The sequence below is a fragment of the Balaenoptera acutorostrata genome, chromosome 15, assembly GCF_949987535.1.
Source record: "Balaenoptera acutorostrata chromosome 15, mBalAcu1.1, whole genome shotgun sequence".
Taxonomy (NCBI): Eukaryota; Metazoa; Chordata; class Mammalia; order Artiodactyla; family Balaenopteridae; genus Balaenoptera; species Balaenoptera acutorostrata.
The window spans coordinates 39,699,885-39,726,455 of record NC_080078.1 but is presented as its reverse complement, the minus strand read 5'-3'; the positions used below and the strand labels follow the sequence as shown (position 1 = coordinate 39,726,455).

Sequence of the window (26,571 nt, the reverse complement as noted above, 5' to 3'; positions counted from 1 at the left end):
GTCCACCTTTTCCCTCCCGGGCCGTGTCTCTCCGCGTCGGCGCGGGGCCCCAGGAGACCCCAGCCCCAAGAGCCCGCCCGTGCTCTCGCCCACCGCCCAGCGTTGGAGTCCGCGCGTGTCCGCGCCGCACTGTGGGTGGGAGCCGGGCAGCGCAGCGGGTTGGCAGGACCGACTGACGCAGCCTGGGCTTCCGTGGCGCTCAGTTCAGCCCCGCTTTCCCCCAAAGACAGGATTTAACTCCCATTAGGAACCTTCCCACCCCCGTTGGCTGCATAGGAGGCAAGCTAGCCATCGCTGCACGGGTTGCTTGGAAGTAATTAAAAAATATACTAATACTAAAACAGTATGTCCATGAGCTGCCTCTCGCCAGGGTCAGATATGCATGTCCTCTTTCTAGGACGGCGTCTGTTTGACGACTGGCTCAGTAACCCAAAGCTCAGCTGACGGTTACTCATCTATAGAGGTGATTGCTCCCTACAGCCTGTCTTACTGAGCAAAAGCAAAGCAGAGTTTAAAAGCGAGGAAGAACGCTGTCAGTCTGTGAGAATTCTCAGCTCCCCCATGACTTGATTGCCTGGGAGCTGACTGGTAGGTTATCAGGGTATAGACAAGTGCAAATACTTGCAACCCCGTGATTTCAGCTGAGGAGCTTGTGTGATGTGCTCACCTACCCCTAGGCTGCTAATGTTCTTCTGAGCCTCAACCAGATGGCTCCATTGCTCTCTTTGCACTTTCCCTGTGAGCCTGAAGTTATAGCAGCTTAGATGAACTCAGCAAGTACTGAGTGTCTGCTGGGTGCCAGGCATATAGCACTCATCAAGACAGAATTCCTGTCCTCAAGGAGCTTCAATTCTACGGGAGGATACAGATAATAAGTAAGATAAATAAGCAAAATATGGAGCATGCTAAAGAGAGAATACGGATCAGGAAAGAGTGAAATGGAAATGACCCTGTTATCAATGAAGTGGACATTTATTGGGGCATTTTACCAGTTCTCTGAGTCCTTGTTGCGCGGATTGGAGTGCTTTTGGCTTCAAGTGTCAAGCGTCCATTAAAACTAGTTCAACCTCTGGAGGCATTACACCAACTTTCACTTAGGAAAGTCCAGGAGACCAGAAATAGATGGGGCCAGGGGCTTAAATGAGATCATCAGGATTTAGTGATGGAGTGTGGGGGTCTTACTACCATCCTCTCACACACTTTCTCTTTGACCTGTTTCTATGTTGCCTTTCTTCTTCTCAGGTTCTTGCCTGTGCTCTACCTGCTTGTATTAGTTATCTGCTGCTCCGTAACAAATCAACATCAATGATGTTTTAATGGATTAAAACATCAAACATGTATTACCAGTTTCTGTGGGTCAGGAATTCAGGAGTGACTTAGGTGATTATAGTTCAAGGACTCTCATGGGATTCTTTTTTTTTTTTTTTGCCGCTCCACGCAGCATGCAAAATCTTAGTTCCCCGACCAGGGATCGAACCCGTGTCCCCTGCATTGGGAGCGTGGAGTCTTAACCACTGGACCGCCAGGGAAGTCCCAAAGGACTCTATGGGGTTACAACCAAGATATTGGCTGGGGACGCAGTCATTTAAAGTCTTGATTGGGACCGGAGGGTCTGACTCCAAGACAGTCCACTCACTCAAGACCTCAGTTCCTTGCTGGCTGGCTGTTGGCTGGAGTCCTTATTTCCTAGCCACAGGGCCCACGTCCTCAAATGTCATTGTCTTCCCTCCGAGCAAGTGGTAAGAGAGGAGAGAGAGGACGGTGGAAGTCACCATGGTTTTTATGATCTAGTTTTGGAATTTTGCTGCTGCTCCTGCCACATTCTGTTTGCTGGCATCACTAGGTACTAAAGACTTCACCTTTGAAGGGAGGCACATCAAAGAGCTTGTGAACATATTTTAAAACCACTCCTGTGGGAAAAGAGTGCCTATTCCTGTAATTCCAGTTGCAGTTCCGGATCTAGTATTCAGTTGGGTCCTAATCATGTAAATCTGATTAGTTAGCTAGCCCTGGGCAAGGAGCCCTCCCCAAAGTTATCAGAACCACACTAAGCTTGTGGGAAAGTGGATTTACCCAAAGAAAATCCAGGTGCTGTTACAGAGAGAAGGAGTGGATGTCAGGTAGTCAAATTGACCCCTATGTCTGATACATGCTATCTATTTCAGATCAATTAGAAAAGTTCACAAGCAGAGCATAGCAAGAATTGGACATTTATTCAGACAGGTGAATGTGTATGTTTATTTTATGCCGCGCACTATGCTTTGTCCTGGGAAGACAAAGGCAATAAACGAGTGATGCCCTCCGAAGTTCCTCACCATCTGGGGGTAGGCCTCACCAGTGGGTCAGTGAGTATGGAGCGGTGGCGGGCGATGGTTGAGTGAGGGTCTGGTTTCAGTGGGCTGTGAAGGCCCAGCAGGAGTTACTGGTAGGTCAGCCTGTGACAGGGGAACAGATGTTGGGTGTAGGGTTTGGGAGGACATGATACTAGAGGTAGGCGACAGCCAGGTGGTGGATGGACCTGCAGGCAAACTCAGGTGGCTGAGCTTTGTTCTAAAGTTGTGAAGTGTCAGTCAAGAGTTTCAAGCAGGGGAATGACATGATCAGGAGATATTAGAAAGGTGTCTCTTGCAGCATCAAGGAAGTTTTGAGAGGGCTACAGAAATCCAGGTGAGAAGTTATAAAAATACAATCTAAAGTAGCGGCTGTTGAAAGGAGGGGTTCAACTGAAGAGATACGTCAGAATCTGCAGGGTTTGTGGTTGTTTCAAAATTTACTACGTACCTCACCCGAAATCAGTCTTTAGAAAACCCACAAACTTAGTGAGTTTTATTCCCCCTCTGACTTTGTAAAATCCTTCATGGAGCTTAGGTTGTCTGGATGTGGTGTCCAAAAAGAAGAAGAAGAATGCTGATTCCTAAATGAATAACCAGGAAACAGATATTGAGAGATCAAGTGGCATATCTCTAACTTTTTAAAAATTGGAGGAAATTTTTTAAGAAATTGGAGGTGGGGCATGGGAGAGAAGTGTGGTCTGTAGATGGAAAAGGTTGGCTCTGTGTTGGTAATTGTTGAAGCTGGGTCGTGGATGAATGGGGCTGGTGGTCTCTACTTTCATGAATATTTAAACATTTATGTGACAACAGGTTTTTAAAAAATAAAGATAAATAAGTAAATTGAAGTTAAGACCTATTTATAGGGTTGATCAAAAGTGATCAAGTAAGAATTATACTTTATCTTCTTAAGAGCTTCTGCTGTCCTTAATGTAAGGACAAGAAGAAACACTGATTTGTGGGGGAATCAAAGGAAATGAAATCTTCCTTAGAACGCAGGAAAAAAGCTTACTCCATGTTATTTTACAGACAAACCTACAAAACTTGTTCTGTGTAATAGTTGCTTGTCTGAAATTCTGATAGCCATTCCTCCGTAACTCCCTTTTAGGTGGTATGCAAGCCGCCCTCAATTACTCTGAAAGTTTTGCATCTCATGAAGGAGAGGAACTGTGTGCTGAGGTTCAGGTCCTAAGCACTGACCTGCCTGTGAAACACTTGCCTTTGTCCGGGAACCATGCATGACCTTAAAATTTGTTCTCATTTGAAAGATGATTAAGGGCCTATTGTCTGCCTTGAGATTATTTTTTGGTGAAGAGAAGAAGTAGTTGTTCTGCTGTAAACAACTGAACACTGTAAGCCGTCATTGTCTGACTTCTGCTTTGCTCAGCCGAAAACCCAGTCTGCCCGGTTGGGTTCTGTGGGTGTCTCTCACATGCCTCTGGCTGAAGTGCTGTCAGAACACTCGGGCCACTGGGCCAGGACACAGGCCTCCTAATGTCAAAGACATTCCTAAACCGTTTGTATATGTCACAGCTGGCTTGGGGGAGCATTTGAGCACTCACACTATAAGATGGGTTTGTGATTACAGGTCATGAGGTCTGTGCATCCACACAAGCTCTTGAATGAAGAGCATGATGGGCCTCATCTCACCTTCTTGTCAAGGGATGGCTCCCAACAGCTCTCTCCCCCGTTTCACTGACACTTAGTTTGACACTTACCAAGCGTCTGTCGTTTGTTTGGCACCAGGGAAGTCCTGCTGCCCTAAAATAGCTCTCGGTCAGCGGCTGTGGGAGGAGTATTATGGGTGCTTTGAAAGAAAAAGTTCGAATTCTCAGGTGGAAGGTGGCATTCCTGGTCCGCGGTGCTCACATAGGCTTGATGCGAGTCCAGCCGAGGCTCGGAGCACTGAGAGGGCCTCCTGGCAGGGGGACCAGCCAGAGGAAAGACTTGAAAATCAGGATGCCTGGGAGTTCCCTGGTGGTACAGAGGTTAGGACTGTGTGCTTTCACTGCTGAGGGTGCAAGTTCAGTCCCTGGTCGGGGAACTAAGATGCCATAAGCTGCCTGGCACAGACAAAAAAGAAAAGAAAAGAAAAGAAAAGAAAACCAGGATCCCTTACTGGTCAAATCACAGCAGGGCCAAGTGGACAAAGACAATTTGCAGATAAAACACATGCCCAGTGGATACATGACAAGATGCAGTATGTTTTGTCCAATATAATTTCTGTCCTTTAGTAAAGTAACCCCGCTGAGTGTGAACTAGGGCTGAGAGCTCCCCAGTGGAAAGAAAGAAATCTGCTCCACTCTCAGCTGCACCTTCGAGTCACCCTGGACCATATCAGTACGCAGTCCAAGAGTGGTAAGCTGATCTTTTCATGGTTTAATCCAGTGACAAAATCCTTTCAGTTTCTGTTACTAACTGGTGAAGCTAGATAGTAAAGTTAATCTATAATCAGAGTCTTTCCTAAGTATTCCTTACGTATTTTCTCCATTTAAAAAGCTCATCTGCACAACTTTGTAAATCAACTACACTCCAATAAAAATTTAAAAAATAATAAAAAGCTCATCTGCTGTTTCCTCCAAGCTTGTCCTCTGCCTATTTAAATGTATTTTCTCTCTGTGTGTTTTCTAATTTGCAGGTACCTTTGATTAAAATAATGTCTACTTTGTGAAATTGTCACCCTAGTGAGGTCAGGTAATACGAGAAGTAGCTATTCCTGTGTGAGTGGAGGAAGGTGTCCTGTGTCTGGGCAAATAAAAGTGGGCTACTCCTTCCTTATTCTGTCACAGAGCTGACTGTGGTACTAAGTTCTCAAAATTCTCAACTAAAACCAGAGTTTAGATTTTAAGGCATCCAGTTTAAACTGAAAAAAAATTTTACTTAGTTTAAACCAGTTTTTAAAATATACAAACTACCTTTCCAGTGGAAGTGCTTAATTTTCAAAGTCTGATCTCTTTGATTCGTTGTCCGAAAAGAATTCTGTAAAATTGAAAATTTAAAAACTGGGGGGGGGGGGTGCATCTCTTATTAAAGTCCCCTGAAGTGATCTTTTCTCCCCCCAAAAAAAAGTTACCAAATTTTAGTTTAAAAAGGTTAAACCCCCTACTTTCATAATAGCTGTAGAATTGTCAGTTATTTGTTGGAGCAATTTTCCCTTTTCCCTCTGCCCTTATTAGAATCTTTTTCTTTTTCTTAAGATTTAATTTTATTTATTTTTAGCTGCATTGGGTCTTCATTGCTGCATGCGGGCTTTCTCTAGTTGTGGCGAGCGGCGGCTACTCTTCGTTGCGGTGCGTGGGCTTCTCAATGTGGTGGCTTCTCTTGTTGCGGAGCATGGGCTCTAGTTGCGTGGATTTCAGTAGCTGCAGCATGCAGACTCAGTATTTGTGGCTCGCGGGCCCTAGAGCGCAGGCTCAGTAGTTGTGGTGCACAGGGTTAGTTGCTCCGCGGCATGTGGGATTTTCCTGGACCAGGGATCGAACCCATGTGCCCTGCATTGGCGGGCAGATTCTTATGCACTGAGCCACCAGCAAAGTCCCTGCCCTTGTTAGAATCTTTTTTTTTTTTTACAGCATCATTGCTTATTTATTCTCAGTGTCTCACCTGTTAGAATCTTTATGCTTTCTTTATCCATCAAAAAAAAGTTAGAGGGCTTCCCTGGTGGCACAGTGGTTAAGAATCCACCTGCCAATGCAGGGGACACGGGTTCAAGCCCTGGTCCGGGAAGATCCCACATGCCGCGGAGCAACTAAGCCCGTGCGCCACAACTACTGAGCCTGCGCTCTAGAGCCCGTGCTCCGCAACGAGAGAAGCCACTGTAACGAGAAGCCCGCGCACCGCAATGAAGAGTAGCACCAGCTCGCTGCAACTAGGGAAAGCCCGCACGCAGCAACAAAGACCCAAAGCAGCCAAAAATAAAAAATAAAAAATAAATAAATAAAATTAAAAAAAAAAAAGTTAGAGTGAGACATTTTTATTTTTGAATTTTCTGTTCTCTCTGTCTCAGTAAAGTGTTCTCAGAGAAAGAACTCTTGGTGAAAAAGGAGTTATTTCCTTTATGCAAATACTGCGTATTCCTGCCCCTCCAAATGTTAATTGTTACTGGGCTTTACTGTCCTTCCCCACCAGGCAGGAGGGCAGGTTTGGCCTTGAGCAGACACACCCACAGGTGTGTGGCCCTTTGAAAAGCTGTACACAGGGATTGCATGTTTATCTCAAGCAGGTTATTCTTAGGCTCATACCTTTTACCCTAATATGTATCATATCGATACATTTTCTTTCTCATCTCTCACATTTTTCTTCATTTCTTTTTTGTTTTACTTGACATTTAAGTCAAAAAGTGCACTGCATAGTCATCATTTCAGAAGCTCAGAAGTGGCAGGAGAAAATCCCAGTCAGTGACTGTCTGGAAATCCTGTGAACCAATTTCTGATTTCTGTCCTTAAGACCACGAGCTGGTTAGAAATGACAGAAAAGGACATTAGATGCAAATGAGGTAAAGATACAAGTCTCTTAACCTCAGGGGCTTTCCCTTTATTATCTTTTCTTCATTTGTTGTGTCCTAACAGCTTTTGTTTTAAGTGAAAACTTCTTCATTCCTTTTCAGTATCTGGGAAGTGTTCCTTTAATTTTCTGTATATGTGTACAAATGTGCGTTGTGTTTCCTTTAAGATCTGCTGCCCTGATGTTCCCCAGGACCCCTGTTCTCCAGGCTTCTCACGTTGAGTTTAGCTAACACAGAAATATGCGTTTTTATGCCCAGGTTGGACTTCCAGAAGCCTGTCTTTCCGGTGGGCCTATTACTTAGAGCCCATAGGCCGGTGGCTATGGGTCTTTTCTGTGCTGGCCAACGAAGAACTAATAAACACACCTGATTTCAGGGATGCGCTTTATTCTAGGTTATGGTTGCAGCTGCTTCATTGCTGTATTAGAGGCAAAAGACTTTTTAAGTTTCCCTTACTTCTTTATGTGGAATTTAACAACAGCAGCTTCGATTTGAAACAAAAAGGAAGAAAGCCTGGAGTTCACAGACTTAGTGATTCGGCTTAGGGATAACCCTTTGCGTCTACTGGGGTCAGGTTGGCACCTTGAGCTGCTTGTGTGCCTTTGGTGTGAGCCTTCTGCCACAACACCTGGGCTCAGGATCAGGCGTGTCCTCAGTGTTGGCGGCGCTGGGGCCCCGCCGTCCCCACACGCGCTCCCCTGCTGCCCGGGCGGCCCTGCTCCCGGGCCCTCTGTGACCTCGGGCACCTGCGTGGTACTGTACATGCTCCCGGGCGTCACTGTACACGAGCAGCAAGGAACCACACGAACCTTTTCCCCACGGTGGGAAGGGAAGTGATTGCCGTGGAGGGTTTGCAGAAAGGCAGTAATTATTTTGAAATAGTGGCAGGTTGGGGGTTGGCTGTTCTTCTGGATGTCCTCGTAGAACTGCACTGTGGTTGATGTTCTGCCAAGAACAAGCAGAACAAAACAGAAACAGTTCCCACCTCTGGAGCAGAAGCTTCATGATCGGGCGGCTCTGAGGTGTCGCAGGGCCCTGGGGAAGCTCTGACCCCCCTGCCTTGCTCAAAGTTTGTTTTTGTTTTCGTTTTTAATTAATTTTAAATTATTTTTAATTAATTTTTAAAATTTATTTATTATTTATTTATTTTTGGCTGCGTTAGGTCTTCGTTGCTGCGCGTGGGCTTTCTCTAGTTGCGGTGAGCAGGAGCTACTCTTCGTTGTGGTGCGCGGGCTTCTCATTGCGGTGGCTTCTCTTGTTGCGGAGCACATGGGCTCAGTAGTTGTGGCTCGTGGGCTCTAGAGCGCAGGCTCAGTAGTTGTGGCACACGGGCTTAGTTGCTCCGTGGCATGTCGGATCTTCCTGGACCAGGACTCGAACCCATGTCCCCTGCATTGGCAGGCGGATTCTCAACCACTGTGCCACCAGGGAAGCCCCTCAAGGGTTTTTTTATTATTATTTTTTAAACGGTTTCTTTGGAACTAATTATAGACTCACAAGATATTACAAAAAGCTTGCAGTGCTTTCCCCCGGGCCCGGTGTTGACGTCCCTGGGGCCAGCGCAGTGTCAGAGGTGGGAGCTAGATGTTGGCACAGTGCTGATCACTGTGCCGCAGACCTGCCCCATTCCTGTTTTGCCAGTTTTCACACGGGCTCCCTTGTCTGTGTGTCTGATGATGTGAGAGTCTATCACACGTGGATGTTTGTGCAGCCAGCAGCACAGTTGGCACATGGAGCGACCCACCTGACACGGCCCATCCTCACTGCCCCACCCCACCCGGCACTGTGGTCCCACCGCCTGCTCTTAGGGACCCAGCTGAGGGGGAGGATTCTCAAGGAGTCAAATAGAGAGGTTATCATCTCTCCCTCTCTCCAAGTCAGTTTGTTTTTAGGTGAATAAAGTTTTGTTACTTGAGTTGGTTATGCTGGGTATGCCCTCCCTACCCAGCTTTCTCTCCTGAAGAATAAAACCTTCCCTGGAGAAGGATCACAGTATCTTTCACCTATTTGTTATGAAGTACCTTTAACTTGGAACTCTGTTAATGATTAAAAGGAAAAAAAAAAGAAATTATTCAGAGTAATGCAAGCGAGCCAGTGATTTCTGATTTCTGCGGGAACAGTGAGTGAAGTCCTTGCTTTTAGAGGGTTGACGGGAAGCAGAGCTTAGGACCAGTTCTGCTTCAACCTCCAGTCAGAAAACACCAGAGCTGGAGCGTCCCGAGCCGTCCCTGCGCTGGGACCCTCCGTCTGGAGGGCATTGTTGCCTCACAGGAGCTGAAATGCCTGCTGTGGCTTCTGCCCTTTGGCCCTCGTCTTGCCGCCACCCTTCTGCATGAAGCCCGTCAAATATTCAAAGACGTTACAAAGCAGAATTCAGTATTGCACTTTTTGGAATTTTTTTATTACTGACCCCAGTATAAAAATAACGCTGTGAGATCAGGCTTTGCCTGAGGTGAGGGCTGTGGCCATTGGTGTTGCTCACCGTACAGTGTCCTGAGGCCTGGGGTCTGCGTGGCTCAACTCGCAGGACTGGGAAAGCCCAGGTGTGACATTTCCCCTCTGCTTCTCTATGTTTGAGAGCTGTGTTTCTTTGGGGCCAGTTTGTGCTTGGTGTTGTCTCCGGACTTCTCCAGGGAGCTGGTGAGAGCGTGTAGGGGAGAGAAAGGGTCCCAGCCTGTCCTGGGAGGGTCCCCCTGAGGAAGCCCGGGGGCAGCAGGGCCTGGTGCCAGCGGCTGTGTCTGAACCAGACTGTCCCCACGGCCATGGGCCCGCCGGAGCCTCAGCCACCTCGCATCCCTGGCGTCCACCCGTTTTCTGAGTTTGACTCTCTGGTCTCCCCATCCATTCTGGGCACTGTCTAATCTCTTTCCAACAAATTCTCTTTCTACCTACACTAGCTAAAGTGTTTTTGGCAAACAGGAACGTTGACTGGTGTAGAGGTTGGGTAGATGCCCGGGTGCCTCGGATGGGAGGGGGTCTCCAGTCCCAGCCCCTCCTCTAGACCACACCACCACCTGTGGTGACTTAGATTAGCTAGGGAATCATTCCTAAATTGTGACCTCCCTTTTAAACAAGTATCCCCACTGCCAAGAAAAAAAAAAGCCAGACTGGCTTTGGGTCACATTTGGTTAGAAGAACCAGAAAAGGCTTCATAAATAAGATGGTATTTTCCATGGGCCTTGAGGGGTGGGTAGGGTTTGAAGGGGAAGGATGTTTTAGGTGGACTTAGACACAAGGAAGTGTTAGGATTAGGCTTTTCAGGGACACCGGAGGGTCTACAACCCGTCATGGGGGCCACAGCTGTGGGGGTAGCAGGTGACAACCTCCCGAACACAGTTTTTTCATTTATGCTCTTTAGACACTTGAAGGGCTTACATGTAGGTAAAGGGATTAGATATTATTCCAAAGCACAGAATCTGGATCAGGGGACGGTTACAAGAGAGCAGATTTTAGTTCAGAATATGGCAAATTCCTAGCAACCAGGACTGTGCAGCGTGTAGGGCTTGGCTCCACATTCCAGGAGTGGAGGTGTCCCCAGAAGGGACAGGAAAAGGCCAAGAAAGCAGTGTTCCCACTTCATTCGTGTGCCACTCAGGACTGTGCCATACTCGCAGCATAACTCTACAGTTACTTTTATTTAGTACTTTTCTTTAATTAACTCACTTTTTCTAGTTAAATACACTTTAAGAGAAAACACCAGAGAGGCCGGGGGCACAGAGCTGGAGGAGGGAGCCGTGTCCCGAGTCCCCATGGCCTGGGCTGTAGCTCTCCCACCCCGGATTCTCACAGCTGTGCTGCTGCCCCAGAAACCAAAATAATGGCTGAAAATATCCATCACTTGGCAAAAGATGTAAACCTACAGGTTCAGGAAGCTGAGCAAACCTTCAGCAGGATAAACCCAAAGAAACCCACGCCAAGACACATTGTAATTAAACTTCTGAAAACTAAAGACAAAGGAAAAAATTTGGAAGCAGCAAGAGAGATTGACATCTTGAGTTATGGGGAAAAACAATTCAAAGGACAGCAGATTTCTCACTGGAAACCGTGAAGGCCAGAAGGAAGTGGCATCATGTTTTTCAAGGGCTGAAAGAAAAGAACCTATCAAATGTCAAGCACTGAATTCTATATCTGGGGAATTATTCATCAGGAATGATGGAGAAATACAGACATTATCATGTGAAGGAAAATGAATTGGTTGCCAGCAAACCTGCTCTAAGAGAATGACTGAAGGAGGTTCTTGAAACGTAAAGGAAATGTTAAGAGAAGGATTCTTGGAACATTAGGAAGAAGGAAAGAACAACAGAAAAAGCAAAAATATGAGTAAATGTAATAGACTTTCATTCTCTTGAGTTTTCTAAATTATGTTTGATGAATGAAGCAAAAATATAACACTGATGTGTAGATGTATGTAGAGGAGATATTTAACACAATTCTATTACACACAGACTGGTAAAGGCTTAAAGCAGGGACGTGAGGTCTCTACACTTCACTTGAACTAGGAAAATGCTGACAGCAGGAGACTGATAAGTTAGGTGTGTCTAATAATGTCCAGATCAACCACTAAAAATCTGCAGCGAAACACGCTAAAGCACCTAGATAAATAAAACTGGAATTGTAAATAATGTTTCCCTTATTCATAAAGTAATCCACAGGAAGTCAGGGAGAACAAAAGTGAGAAACAAAAAACAGAGAACAAACAACAAAAGGCAGAATAAAGGCCTAATATATGGATAATTTCCTTAAAAGTAAGTGGTCTGAAAATACAGATTTGCAGAGTGGATTTGAAAAAAAAAAAAACATGATCCAGGGACTTCCCTGTCAGTCCAGTGATTAGGACTCAGTGCTTTCAGTGCCTTGGCCCAGGTTCGATCCCTGGTTGGGGAACTAAGATCCTGCAAGCTGTGTGGCACTGCCAGAAGAAAAAAAAAATGATTCCTGTGCTGTCTAAAAAAAAACCTACTTCAGGGCTTCCCTGGTGGCGCAGTGGTTGAGAATCTGCCTGCTAATGCAGGGGACACGGGTTCGAGCCCTGGTCTGGGAAGATCCCACATGCCGCGGAGCAGCTGGGCCCGTGAGCCACAATTGCTGAGCCTGCGCGTCTGGAGCCTGTGCCCCGCGACGGGAGGGGCCGCGATAGAGAAAGGCCCGCGCACCGCGATGAAGAGCGGTCCCCGCACCGCGATGAAGAGTGGCCCCCGCTTGCCGCAACTGGAGAAAGCCCTCGCACGAACCGAAGACCCAACACAGCCAAAAATAAAAATAAATAAATAAATAAATAAAAAAGAAAGCCAGCTTGCAGTCTTTGTGTGTGTGCACGCTATAAAAAAAAAAAAAAAAAAAAAAAAAAAAAAAAAAAACCTACTTCAAATATATGAAATAGGTAGATTGAAAATAAAAGGATGGAAAAAGATATACCATGCAAACATGAAGAGAAGATAAGAAGAACTATTAATGTCAGATAGACTTTAGAGCGAGAATTACTTAGGGACGGGGGGCATTGTGCAATGATAAAAAGGCTGAGCCACACAGAAAATACAGCAATCCTACATATGTGTGCAACAAACTACAAAGCTGCCATTTCTTTAAAAATTGAATTGGCTGTCTGTATCCCCTGTTCCCCATCCGTGAATTCAACCAGCTGCAGATTGAAAGTATTCCAGGCAGAAAAATCCAGAAAGTTCCAAAAAGCGAAACTTGAGTTCAATGCACACTGGCAACTGTTTATATAGCATTTACAGTGTACTGGGTATTACAGGTTATCTAGAGATGATTTAAGGTGTACAGCGAGGGGTGTGTGTGTAGGGTTATGTGCATCCCATTTGATGTAAGGGACTTGAGCATCTGTGGATACCGAGGGACGACTACTCAGCAATACAAGGACTCAACTGTATTCATACAGCAGCAACACAGAGGGACCTCAAGCACATTGTGTTGAGTGAAAAAAGCTAATTTCAAAGTTCACATACTATGTTATTCTATTTCCATAACATTCCCCAAATGACAAAATTTTAGAAATGAAGAACAGGTTGGCGGTTGCCAGGGGAGAGGAATGGTGGGTGTGGCTCTTTGTGGTGATGGAATATAGTTCTGTATCTTGATATACATGAATCTACACAGGGAACACCATGGCATAGAACTACAACGTCGCTCTCCTGGTTTTTTTTTGTTTTGTTTTGTTTTTTTTTTTTTTTAATTTATTTATTTATTTATTTTGGCTGTGTTGGGTCCTCGTTTCTGTGCGAGGGCTTTCTCTAGTTGCGTCAAGCGGGGGCCACTCTTCATGGGCCACTCTTCATCGCGGTGCGCGGGCCTCTCTCACTATCGCGGCCTCTCCTGTTGGGAGCACAGGCTCCAGACGCGCAGGCTCAGTAGCTGTGGCTCGCGGGCCTAGTTGCTCCGCGGCATGTGGGATCTCCCAGACCAGGGCTCGAACCCGTGTCCCCTGCATTGGCAGGCAGACTCCCAACCACCGCGCCACCAGGGAAGCCCACTCTCCTGGTTTTGATATGGTTCTGCAGTTGTGCTGTAACCGCTGGGGAAGGCTGAGACGGGGCCTCTCGGTATGATCTTCGCAACTTCCTATAAATCAGTAACTTCAAAATAAACAGTTAAGGAAAGAACCTTTATCAGTTACCGGAAGTCTAAGACCACTGTCACCATAAACAGAAAGACATCCGTGAAAAAATACAGAGATAACTAGAAATAAAAATGCTCACCTGGCACTACCTAAATTGTCTTGTGTGCTGCCAGTGGTGTGGGACCCAGGCTTTGTGAAGCCCCCTTACGGAGGGGTGGGAGGTCATGGGACTTCACTAGAGGACTTGGGACCCTTCAGTGCAAAGAGACTGTGTTCCTTAGTGAAGTTCAGGTTCTCAGGATCTCAAATATAGACCTTCAACTCCTTGGGCAGCTCCAGGCTTGAAACGCTTCGTTTAACAGGAAAAGAGGGCGCTGGTGAGATGCCTGAGGTCTCTGTGTCTGGAAAGAGAAGGAGCAGCACAGGGAGAGGGTGGTGACAACGATGGAGGGAGTCCCCCCCCCCCCGCGCCCCCGCCGCACACTCAGCCCCCAGCTTTACATGCACTACCCGAACCTTCCCAACAACCTAATAGGAAAAAGAAACTGAGGAAAGCCACAGTCCAGAGGCAGAGCTCACTACCGAGCCCAGCTTCAAAATCTGCTCTTTCTCGCCATCCTGTACCTTATGTACATGCATTTAGGGTTCTTTTATATTGGTGCTAATCTCTCTCTCTCTTTCTCTTTTTTAACCACCAAAGCATTTTTATTTTTGTCACTGACAACGTACACAACAGTGGAATTGTACTATTACTTTGCCTGACTTCCTTAAATATTACTTAAATATGCATGTACGTTTAAGAAAAGTAACACCTTGAAGAAGTATTCTGTAAACATAACCCCTCTCAATATGTTTTCCTGCTTTGTTTCATACATAAATAGCATTTTACAAAGTTATGAATAAAACTCTGAACTCTTTTTTTTTTTTAAAGGATTTTCTTATTTATTTATTTATTTATTTTTGGCTGTGTTGGGTCTTCGGTTCGTGCGAGGGCTTTCTCCAGTTGCGGCAAGCGGGGGCCACTCTTCATCGCGGTGCGGGGACCGCTCTTCATCGCGGTGCGCGGGCCTTTCTCTATCGCGGCCCCTCCCGTCGCGGGGCACAGGCTCCAGACGTGCAGGCGTGCAGGCTCAGCAATTGTGGCTCACGGGCCCAGCTGCTCCGTGGCATGTGGGATCTTCCCAGACCAGGGCTCGAACCCGTGTCCCCTGCATTAGCAGGCAGATTCTCAACCACTGCGCCACCAGGGAAGCCCAAAACTCTGAACTCTTATGGCCTAAAAGTATGTGTCGATTCTGGAGCTTGACAAGATGTTCTCTTTATGATTTTATAGCTAACATAAGTATAGTTGATTTATAATGTGTTAATTTCTGCTGTACAGCAAAGTGATTCAGTTATACATATATATATATGCCTTTTTTAATATTATTTTCCATTATGGTTTATTATAGGATATTGACTATAGTTCTGTGTGCTATACAGTGAGACTTTGTTGTTTATCCAGTCTATATATAAAAGCTTACATGTGCTGACCCCAAACTCCCAATCCATCCCTCCTCCAACCCCCTCCCCCTTGACAATCACCAGTCTTCCTCTGTGATTCTGTTTCTGTTTCATAGGTAGGTTCATTTGCGTCATATTTTAGATTCCACATATAAGTGATATCATATGGTATTTGTTTTTCTCTTTCTGACTTACTTCACTTAGTATGATAATCTCTAGTTGCATCCATGTTGCTGCATATGGCATCATTTCATTCTTTTTTATGGCTGAGTGGTATTCCATTATATATATGTACTGCATTTTCTTTATCCATTCATCTGTCAACGGACATTTAGGTTGTTTCCATGTCTTGGCTATTGTAAATAGCATTGCTATGAACATTGGGGTGTATGTATTTTTTTTTTTTTTTTTTTGGCCTCACCGCACAGCTGGCAGGATCTTAGTTCCCCAACCAGGGATTGAACCCAGGCCACCGCAGTGAAAGCGCTGAGTCCTAACCACTGGACCATCAGGGAATTCCATGTATCTTTTTTTTTTTTTTTTAATAAAGTTATTTTATTTATTTTATTTTTGGCTGCGTTGGGTCTTCATAGCTGCACGTGGGCCTTCTCTAGTTGCAGCGAGTGGGGGCTACTCTTCGTTACGGTGCACAGGCTTCTCATTGCAGTGGCTTCTCTTGTTGCGGAGCCTGGGCTCTAGGCACACGGGCTTCAGTAGTTGTGGCCTATGGGCTCAGTAGTTGTGGCTCGCGGGCTCTAGAGCACAGGCTCAGTCGTTGTGGCACACAGGCTTAGTTGCTCCACGGCATGTGGGATCTTCCTGGACCAGGGCTCGAACCCGTGTCCCCTGCATTGACAGGTGGATTCTTAACCACTGTGCCACCAGAGAAGCCCCATTCCCTGTATCTTTTTGAATTATAGTTTTGTCTGGGTATATACCCAGGAGTGGGATTGCTGGATCATATGGTAATTCTATTTTAGTCTTCTGAGGAACCTCCACACTGTTTTCCACAGTGGCTGTAATGTGCGCTATTGGCAGTGTTTATCATGGGTCCAGTGACTTATCACAAGTTACTGCACGAATTCTGCCAACGACAGACCTTCCAGTGCACTTAGTAAAGATGCCATGTGTTAAAAAGTCAAAATAGGGACTTCCCTGGTGGTCCAGTGGTTAAGACTCCGTGCTCCCAATGCAGGGGACGCGGGTTCAATCCTTGGTCAGGGAACTAGATCCCGCATGCCGCAATTAAAAGATTCCCGCATGCCGCAATTAAAAGATTCCCGCATGCCACAGCTAAAGATCCTGCATGCCGCAATGAAGAGCCTGCGCAGCCAAATAAATAAATAAATAGATAAATATATTTTTTTTAAAAAGGCAAACTGGCCAAGAGACATCATTATTATTTATCTTATTTATTTATTTTTCTGGCTGCACCACATGGCATGTGGAACTTCCCGGACCAGAGATCGAACCCAGGCCCCCTGCATTGGGAGCGCGGAGTCTTACCCACTGGACCACCAGGGAAGTCCTCCCATGAAATTCTGTTACAGGAACAGAATCAATACGCTCCTAAATTTTCCAAATTTTATTTTGAACCACCACTTTGATTAGTTAAAACTTCCAGAATAAAAATAATGACACACAAAAATGATCTTAGAAAGGCACACTTACAATTCCTGGCACAGAACATTTGATTTTTAGTTTTTGAATGACTGGAAATCATTATTCCTTAAGAAAATATTAACGTATTTCTTGAAAGTGATTTATTAGGTAAGTGAAAATGAATATTGCACGTTGGCTATGTTTCATTTTATATAATGAGTAATTTTTTAGGTCTTCATTTATAGGGTATAAAACTTAGAAAAACATTCTCAAACTAATATGCTCATGAGAATTAAATGATTCAAGCTGCAAATAAAATACTAAGCTAAGATTGAGGTGGGGATCCCATTGGTGATTTTATTTTATTATTTTTGTGAACTTATTTGTTTATTTATTTATGGCTGCATTGGGTCTTCATTGCTGCGCGCAGGCTTTCTCTAGTTGCGGCGAGCGGGGGCTACTCTTCGTTGCGGTGTGTGGGCTTCTCATTGCGGTGGCTTCTCTTGTTGTGGAGGACAGGCTCTAGGCACATGGGCTTCAGTAGTTGTGGCACACAGGCTCAGTAGTTGTGGCTCGTGGGCTCTAGAACGCAGCCTCAGTAGTCGTGACACACGGGCTTACTTGCTCCGTGGCATGTGGGATCTTCCCAGACCAGGGCTCAAACCTGTGTCCCCTGTACTGGCAGGCAGATTCTTAACCGCTGCACCACCAGGGAATTCCCCTCATTGGCGATTTTTAAACGAGTTTCTCACAAATTCTTTTTGATCTCAGATCAGTTTAGGACTTCAACAGATGTCTTAGTGGCTCATTCACAGTTTTAGAAGCCAATGTCTGCTGGTTAAAAAGGTGGTTCCTGGAGGGATGTTTATCGCAACATGGCCCTGGACCAGGTCAGCCCACGGGGTGCTGGTCTCGCAGGGCTGCCTTGGCCCCTGCAGAGGGGGCTGGCCTCCTGAAGCCTCTGTCCGTCCTCCATCAGGTCTGTGATGGGTCTTATTTTGTCCTCCCCTGCACGTGGGCTTGGCCAGACTGTAGGTGCTGACCTGACTCCCCAGCTGTGTTGCTAAGGGCCGTTTGGAGAGAGTTTCCCTTTCTGCTTCTACATCCAGATGGGTGGCAGCGTGGGGAAGGGGTTCTTTCCGCCCTCACTGGGGGACCAACAGCATTCCTTGTGTTCCCTCCGTGATGCACCATTGGTCTGACTTAACAAGGAAACCTGTGTAGCAGGGACTAGAGAATAGTTTGGGCTCATATTTCCTTTAATTTTCAGAGGTCAGGTTTATAACTCGATTATTCTACTCACATTTTAAAACACACTTTATGGTTTTCAGTGCACAGAATATTTCTGGAGGGAGCCGTAAGAAACTAGTACCACGCTTCTCCTCTTGAGCCTGGGCGCTACAAGAGGAAGGGCAGTTATGCTTTTATATCTTTCACACGTTGTATCACATAAATTTATTGCTGACTTAAAAAAAAAAAAACCAAACTACATCAGTAACTGTTTTGCACTGTCCTTGTTTCTTAGCTTAGGGAGTCAAAGACTGATTAGGAAAGGGAGTGGTTTAACTTACTAGCTTGGGGTCGGCATTGGGGTTTACTTTACTAAGCTTGCCGAGAACTCCAAGGACAAGAACCCCCAGGCAGCTGGATGGAGGGAAGGGGCTCTTCCTCCCTTTGCTTTGCTTTCCTCCAGGCTGGCAATGGGGAGGTGGCGTCTCCATGGCAGGGCAGGAGGCAGGAAGAATCTAGCCATGTGATGGTGAGAGTGGGTTGACCACAGCAAAAGGGCAGACTCTTGGGCCAGCGCTTTTTCCCGTGGCTGGACCTGGGAGTCGCCTCCTGCCCGGCCCCACCCAGACAGGCTGATTTGATCGGGTGGTGAATGTGCCCAAGGTGAGGATCATGGCTCGGGAGGGACCTCTGTGCTCACTCCCCCGCGTTCACAGACTGCCTGGTTGCATTTCACCGGCACTTTGCAATCCCTACATGCGCCTGCGTTTGTGAAAGCGGATTCCCTGTCCAGACCTGGTCTCCAGGTGTGCCAGCCGTGAACGAGGTCTGGGAAACAGGGTTGTAGGTGGAATGTGAGTGGTTGTCATTTTGAGCAGGTGCCCTCCTGCTTGTACAGCCGTGGTGGAGAGAGCTTGAGTTTCTGGCCCAACGTTCTAAAGCTCTTACGAAAGAGAACTTTATAGATAGAGCTTTTAAAATCAATAATTTTAGCATTCTGGTCTCTCGTTCAGTTTTCTTTCCTTTGCTAAAAGAATCTACGCGTGTTAAATATTTCACACACCCCTCGCTGGGACCACAGAGGCTGGATGCGCCAGGTAGATCCAGGCTCTGCTGCCGGCTCTTTCCCGTCCCTCCCAGACGGGCCCCCACCTCCCGCCCCACGGGTAAGATGCTTGGGCTTGAGGAGGCCCCTGGTCACGAGTCCTTGTTTGATTTCCTGGGTCCAGCTCATTACCTTGACAGGCTCACCTTTTCTGACTGCAGGATGTTAAAACTCATGTCTCAAAAAAAAAAACAAAAAAAACTCATGTCTCAGCACTAGGGGGAGGCACAGAGGTTTGTTTGGTTTTCTTTTTAAATTGTGGTAACATACACACAACATGAACTTTACCATTACTGACATTTAGTACATGCGTGGGGTTTTGCAGCCATGGTTACCATCCCAGAAGGAAGGCTCACCTATTAGCACTCCCCCCAGCCCCCTCCCCCAGCCCCTGGCACCCACTCATCTATTTTCTGCCTCCAGGGATCTGCCTGTTCTGGACATTTCGTATAAATGGAGTCATACAATACATGACCTTCTGTGTCTGTATAATCTCACCAAGCATCATGTTTTTGAGGTTCGTCCATGCTATCGCCTGTGTCAGAGCTTCACTCCTTTTCATGGCTGTGTAATAGTCCACAGTGTGGGCGGACCCCATTCTGTTTATCCATCACCTGTTGATGGATACTGGGGTTATTCTGAACAGTGAAGCTCAGAGCTTTTGTGTACAGGTGTTTGTGTAAGTCCCTGTTCTCAGGTCTCCTGGAAAGACACCTAGGAGTGGAGCTGCTGGGTCGGACAGTTGCTCCGTGTTTGATCGTCTGAGGAACCGCCAGGCCGTTTCACAGCGGCTGCCGTGTTTCCTCCTCGCCGCTGTGCACAACTGTGTTTCCCAGGGTCTCCACCTCCTCACCCACCCCTGCCATTTTACATTTTATTACTAAAGCTGCTCTAGTGGCTGTGTACACAGGCTTTTAAATGAATTATTTTTATTAAATAATAGAGAAAAACAGTTAAAGTCAGAAGGTAAGACGTTTATACAGAAAACCAGCATTCTGTTGTCTCTTCTCGCCTCCCTAACCCACCCCTTCCCAGAGGGAGCCCTTCCCGCTGTCCTGGTTTTAACCATTGGCACAGCCTCCCTCTCGGGTAGATGAGGCTTATAACCCACTCAGACCCTTTGATCCCTTGCAGCCTCTCAATATAATTTGTGTTAGTTAGGACACTGGTTTGGCTGTTTAAAAAGGACTAAAATAACAAATATCTTGACTTACGCCAGGCAGAAATTTGTTTCTTTCTCGCACGATGAAGAGCACAAAGCTTGGTGATGGAGGTTTCCAGCTGTCAGGCCCACTCTGTTTGAGGTTCAACTTCAGAAGTGTTTTCCGTCTTGTTTTGCGAGGTGGCTGCCCCAGGTTTCCTCCCCGACAACGCCCGGTGCTGCCAGCAGGAGGGGCAGGAAGGAGGGAGGTCGTCCCCCATCCCCCCAGTCCCCCGGCCTGACTTTATCTTGTTACCAATAATAATTAGCTTGAGTGCTCACTGTGTGTCAGATACTGTTATAAGTGCTTCTGTGCATTTACTGCTTTAACCCTCAGAGTCTTGTAAACGCTGTTGTTTTCCTTTCACAGGGAAGGACACAGGTGCCATCAGACCTCGCAGCTTGCTTGGGTCACCCGGTGAGTAAGTGCAGCCCCCTTCCTGGGGGGCTGACCCCGACTCGGGGCGGGAGGCCGGTCAGAGGTGCCTCAGTTAATAGTTAATGTTTAATGCGTGCTTTGCCGTAGTCTAGCCCGGCCGGCCTGCCCGGGTCAGCCGGCAGGAGCTGCGGAGCGTAGAGGGAAACCCGTCCTGCGTGCTGCCTCTGTGCGCCCACTGCCCTTCTGAGTTAGAGGCCTTCTCCAGTGGAGTCTGTGACACCCTTTCTTGGGCTGATGGGCCGCGGTCACAGCCACCCCTGGGGCTCCTGACTGCCTCTCCTGTGTCGCCACCACAGTGGCCAAGAGGTGAGCTTGGGGGTGTGCACACGATGATGGACAGCAAGGACTTAGAAGCCGAGATCCACCCGCTGAAGAACGAGAACAGGAAGGTGCAGGAGCATCTGGGAAACCCACCGGGAAAGGAAACCAGCGTGAAGCCGCCCCCGCAGTCCCGCCTCTCCCGGTGCCGGATGGTGGCCTTTTTTCTTTCGCTGTTCATCTGCCTTTTCGTGGTGTTCGTGGTTTCCTTCATCATCCCATGTCCAGACCGGCCGGCGTCACAGGGGGTGTGGAGGATCGATTACGAGGCAGCAGGTGCGGGCGGCTTGTGGGGCAGGGGCGCCGAGTGTCCCTGGGTCCCCTGGAGTCTGGGGGCCGGGGGCCACCTCTCAGGGAAACAGGAGCGTCCTCAGGAAGGACGGGAGGGGGGTCAGGAAAGGAAAGTGGCCCATTTGGTTACTTTTCTGAATTAAAAATACATTAGTAAAACAGAGCAACTGGCAGAATAGATTGTAGTGAAGGCTGTTCTAAATGTGAAAACCAGGCAGCAGATTTGTGGCTGGGTCTCCCTGACGTGCGCCAGCCGAGTTTCCAGTCCGCCCCACCGCAGTCGAGCACACTTGATTTCTCTCTCATAAAATCTTGGCCTTTGTGGGAGCTGCTGAGTCAGCTTTCCTCTGGGCACTTCCCTGCCTCTTGGGAGTTGTCCCCGTATCAGCGGGCGTGGGTGCCGACAGCCTGGCAATGTTTCTTTGCACAGACTTGAAGCCCTCTCTGGTGGAATAAGGGGAATTTGTTTAAGCCCCACTGATGGTCAATTTTGTTCAGAATTTGGTGCCTGATTTTGAGAGGGTGAAGTAATACCTGTTTGTGTTTATTTTTGGCAGCTTAATTGAGATATAATTTATGTATCATAATATTCACTTGCTTTGAGTATACGATTCGATGATTCTTAGTCAGTTTAAGACTTGAGCACTGGGACTTCCCTGGTGGTCCAGTGGTAAAGAATCTGCCTTACAATGCAGGGGACGTGGGTTCAATCCCTGGTCAGGGAACTAAGATCCCACATGCCGCGGGACAACTAAGCCCACGAGCCACAGCTACTGAGCTTGCGCACCTCAACTAGAGAGCTGCAACTAAGACCGGACACAGCCAAAAATAAATAAATAAATAAATTAATTAAAGAACTATTATTAAAAATAATAATAAACTTGTTTGAAAAAAAAAAAAGACTTGAGCACCTGTGCAGCTGTCGCCACAATCCAGTGTTTAGCACATCCATCATCCCTACACTATCCCTTACCCGCAGGCCCCAGCCCTGCCTCCAGCCCTGGAGCTGCCAGTGGGCTTCCCGTCTCTATACACTTGCTGTTCCTGGACATTTCATGTAAATGAAATCATGTAAGATGCATCTTTGGCCTCTCTCACTTACGTGAGTTCATCCATGTGGTAGCATGTTCCTTTGTGTGGACAGACCAGAGTATTCGTCCATTGACCAGTTGGTGAACATTTGCATCGTTTTCAGTTTTTGACTGTTATGAGTAACACTGCTGTGAATACTTGTGTACAAATCTTTGTGTGGACATACGTCTTATTTCTCTTGGGTAGGTTGCCAGGAGCAGAACTCTTGAACCTCGTGGTAGTTTGTGTTTGACTCCTACCAGGCCTTCCCCAGCAGCTGCACCGTTTCATGTCCCCACTGGCTGTGTGGGAGAGGATTCTGGCTTCTCCACATCCTAGCCAACACTTGTCATTATCTTTTTTTTTTTAATTAATTAATTTGTTTGTTTGTTTTTGGGTGCATTGGGTCTTTGTTGCTGCGCAAGGGCTTTCTCTAGTTGCGGTGAGCGAGGGCCACTCCTCGCCACGGCGCGCAGGCTTCTCATTGCGGTGGCTTCTCTTGTTGTAGAGCATGGGCTCCAGGCGTGCAGGTTTCAGTAGTTGTGGTGCACAGGCCCAGTTGCTCCGCGGCATGTGGGATCCTCCCGGACCAGGGCTTGAACCCATGTCCCCTGCATTGGCAAGTGGATTCTTAACCACTGCCCCACCAGGGATATCTCTGTCTTTTTTAGTGTAGCCTTCCTAATGGGTGTGAAGTGGTACCTAATTGCGTTTATAGTTTGCGTTTCCTTGGTGACTAATGATGTTCACGTGGGATATTAGCCATTCTTACATCATCTTTGGTGAATGTCTATTCAAATCTTCCGCTCACTTAAAAATATGATTGTTTTATTATTGAGTTATAAAAGTTCTTTTAACACAACATTGTAAATCAACTGTATGTCAATAAAAATTTTTTAAGTTCTTTATATGTTCCAGTTACAAGTCTTTCATCACATATGTGATTTGGGAATATTTGTGACCCATCTGGGGCTTGTCTTTTTATTTTCTGTAGGGTGTCTGTCTGCTGAAGCACAAAAGTTCAAATTTTAATGAAGTCAAACGTATCATTTTTGTAGCATGGATTGTGCTTTTGATGTCTAAGAACTCTTTGCCTAATTTAAGGTCATGAAGATTTTCTCCTGTTTTTTCTTCGAGAAGCTTTAGAGTTCTCGCTCTGCCGTTTAGGTCTGTGATCCATTTTGAGGTCGTTTTTGTGTAGAGTGTTTGGTGGAAGCAAGTGGCAGGATTTCTAGAAATGGTCACACATGCCTCCCTCCCAGCAGGACCGGCTCAGAGGCACAGGGGCACCTCCTTGCTCTCGGCACTGACGCTGCAGAGCTCCCGTGAGTCTGGGGGTGGGAGGTGTGCATGTCGACAGTGTCGGGAACGTGGTCCTTCCCCCACTGAGTGGCCTGGCGCCTTTGCTGAAACGCATTCAACCGTCAGTTGTGTTCTGTCCTTCTGCATCCTTACACCAGTGCCGCATTGTCTTGATTTCCACAGCTCCACAGACGGAAGTCTTCCAACTCTGTTCCTTTATTTCTCCTCAACATCGTTTTGGCTCTTTGGGTCCTTGGCATTTTTATAAAATTTTAGGAGCAGCTTGTCAATTTCTGTAAAAAAGGCTTCTTGGGTTTTAACAGAAATTGTGTAGAATCTATAAATTAGTTTGGGTAGAGTTGCATCATAACAGTATCCAACCTTGCAGTCCCCGTATAGGGGGTATGTCTCCATTTGTTTAGATCTTTAATTTCTCTGAACAATGTTTTACAGTGTTCAGTGGGCAAGTCCTGCACTTCTTTTGTTAAATTTATTCCAAAGTGTTCTCTTTTTTTTTATGAGTACTTTTATCTAAGCATATTTTTTAATTTTATTGAAGTATAGTTGATTTACAATGTTGTGTTAATTTCTGCTTTACAGCAAAATGAGTCAGTTGTACATATATATATTCTTTTTCATATTCTTTCCATTATGGTTTATCCCAGGATATTGAATATAGTTCCCTGTGCTATGCAGTAGGACCTTGTTGTTTATCCATCCTATACATAATAGTTTGTGTCTGCTAACCCCAAACTCCCAATCCACCCCTCCCCCAGCACTGAATGTTCTCTTTGATGCTCTTGTGATAGGAATTGTTGTGTGAATTTAATTTTCAAGTTCCCTTTGGTAGTTTATAGAAACACTGCTGGTTATTATATGGACCTTTTAAATTGTGGCCTTGAACTCATTAACTAGACTAGTAGGGGTGTATGTGTGTATTTAGAATTTCCTACCTACAGAATCATGCAATATGCAAAAAAAAAAGAGAGAGAGATGGTTTTACTTCTTCCTTCCCTTTTATTTCTTTTTCTTGCCTGATTTCATTGCTCGAATCTCCAGTACAATGTTGAACAGATGAGGTGAGAGCAGGTATCCTCCTCCCAATCTTGGGAATAAAACATTACATGTTTCAGCAGTAAGTGTGCTAATAGCTGTAGGCTTTTTGTAGATGCCTTTTATCTGTTTGGGTTTTTATCATGAAAAGGTGTTGGGTTTTGTCAAATGCTTTTTCTCTGTCTGTGAGACAACTGTGTGGTTTTTGTCCTTTATTCTGTGAACCTGGCATATCACCTTGATTTTCAGATGTTAAATCAACCTTGCGTTCCTGAGGTAGAACCCACTAGATCATGTTGTACAATCACTTCTTCAGGTTGCTGGGTCCAGTTTGCTAGTTTGTGTCTGTAATTAGTGAGGGATATTGAACATAGCTTTCCCTCCCTCCCTTTCTTCCCTTTCTTTCTTTCCTTCTTTCCTTCTTTCTTTTTTTAGATTATTAGCCCCATTTTATTTTATTTTTTTGGCCATACCACACGGCTTGTGGGATCTTAGTTCCCTGACCAGGGATTGAACCCATGCCCCCTGCAGTGGAAGCATGGGGTTCTAACCTCTGGGCCTTCAGTGAATTCCCAAACACAGCTTTCTTTTCTGGTGATGACTTTGTCCTCATAGATGTGGAGAGAGCAAGGGCCATCTCTCGTCTCTCCTGATGGTGGGTGAAGCCTTCAGACTGCCCGGAATATGTGGGGTCTTATCAGAACCAACCAGGGTGTCTCACTTTCTGGCCCGTCTCCCTATGTGTATCTCACCCTGGAGCTTGCTCCAAAGTTGGCCTCCCCTTGGTCTGCCCTGGAGATCACTCCTGTTTTCAGCCCCCCTGGCAGGAAGCTGCTGCTTTCTAATCTCACCCACTGTGGTACCCGGCTGATGGAGGGTGAGCATGGGAGCAGCCCAAGGTGAAAGGCCCCAGACGCCCGCTGTTCCAACCCACGGCTCAATAGTGTTTCTTAAATCAGTGCTTCTTGATTCAAGGTGTGCCTTCAGTCTGGTTCCAGCGTCCTGAAATGGGTGCTTTTGACAACTTTGCCTCATTTTACTGTTATTTTTGGAAGAGAGGATTTATTTGCCAAGCTCTTCACTCCATGATTCTGGAAGTCTTGTGTCTAGTATTCAGTTTTATTTTTAATTATGGTAAAATACACATCACCCAGAAATCGCCATTTTATTTTATTTTTTTTAATTTTTTTTTTTAAATTCAGACACAGAAATCGCCATTTTAAAGTGAACAATTCAGTGGCATTCAAACATTCACAATGCTGCATTGACCATCATCACTATTTTCAAAACCTTCATCATCTCAAACAGATATTCTGTGCCCAACACACAGCAGCTCCCATCCTGCCCTCCTGTCCAGCCTCTGGTAACCTTTGTTCCACTTTAGTCTCTAGAATATGCCTGTTCTAAGTACCTCATATAACTGGAATTGTCTGTTTGTCTTTTTGTGACTGGCTAATTTCACTGAGCGTAATGTCCTTGAGGTTCATCCATGTTGTAGCGTGTTGCAGAACTTCATTTCTTTTTATGGGTGAATAATACTCCATTGTATGGATGGATCACATTTTGTTTATCCATTCTTCTATCCATGGGCACTTGGGTTATTTTCACCTTTTGGCTGTTGTAAATAATGCTGCTTTGAACATTCATGTACAAGTAACTGTCTGAGTCCCTGCTTTCATAATTTTATTTTTATTTTTGGCTGCGTTGGGTCTTCGTTGCTACGCGCGGGCTTTCTCTAGTTGCTGTGAGTGGTGGCTGCTTTTCGTTGCAGTGCGCGGGCTTCTCATTGCGGTGGCTTCTCTTGTTGTGGAGCACCGGTTCTAGGGGCGCGGGCTTCAGTAGTTGAAGCACGTGGGCCCCAGAGCATTTGGGCTTCAGTAGTTGCAGCACGTGGGCTCAGTACTTGTGGCACACAGGCTGTAGGGCACGCGGGCTCAGTACTTGTGGCTTGCGGGCTCTAGGCGCATGGGCTCAGTAGTTGTGGCACACAGGCTTAGTTGCTCCGAGGCATGTGGGATCTTCCCAGACCAGGGATCGAACCTGTG

At 46.3% G+C, this 26,571-nt stretch overlaps 1 protein-coding gene across 2 annotated transcripts in view; it reads left to right on the top strand.

Annotated features, from left to right (window-relative positions):
- The window catches only part of FAM234A (family with sequence similarity 234 member A), a 32,325-nt gene that overhangs the window by 154 nt on the left and 5,600 nt on the right, over nt 1–26,571 (top strand). The window contains exons 1-3 of one of the 2 annotated variants that reach the window (XM_028166386.2): nt 4,666–4,688; nt 20,423–20,470; nt 20,788–21,085. In XM_028166386.2, the coding sequence (XP_028022187.1) occupies nt 20,821–21,085 (265 nt within the window). In that variant the 5' untranslated portion in view covers nt 4,666–4,688; nt 20,423–20,470; nt 20,788–20,820. Of the gene's footprint in view, nt 1–4,665; nt 4,689–20,422; nt 20,471–20,787; nt 21,086–26,571 lie in introns of those variants that run through there. The other variant, XM_007181812.3, reaches the window with a different exon arrangement.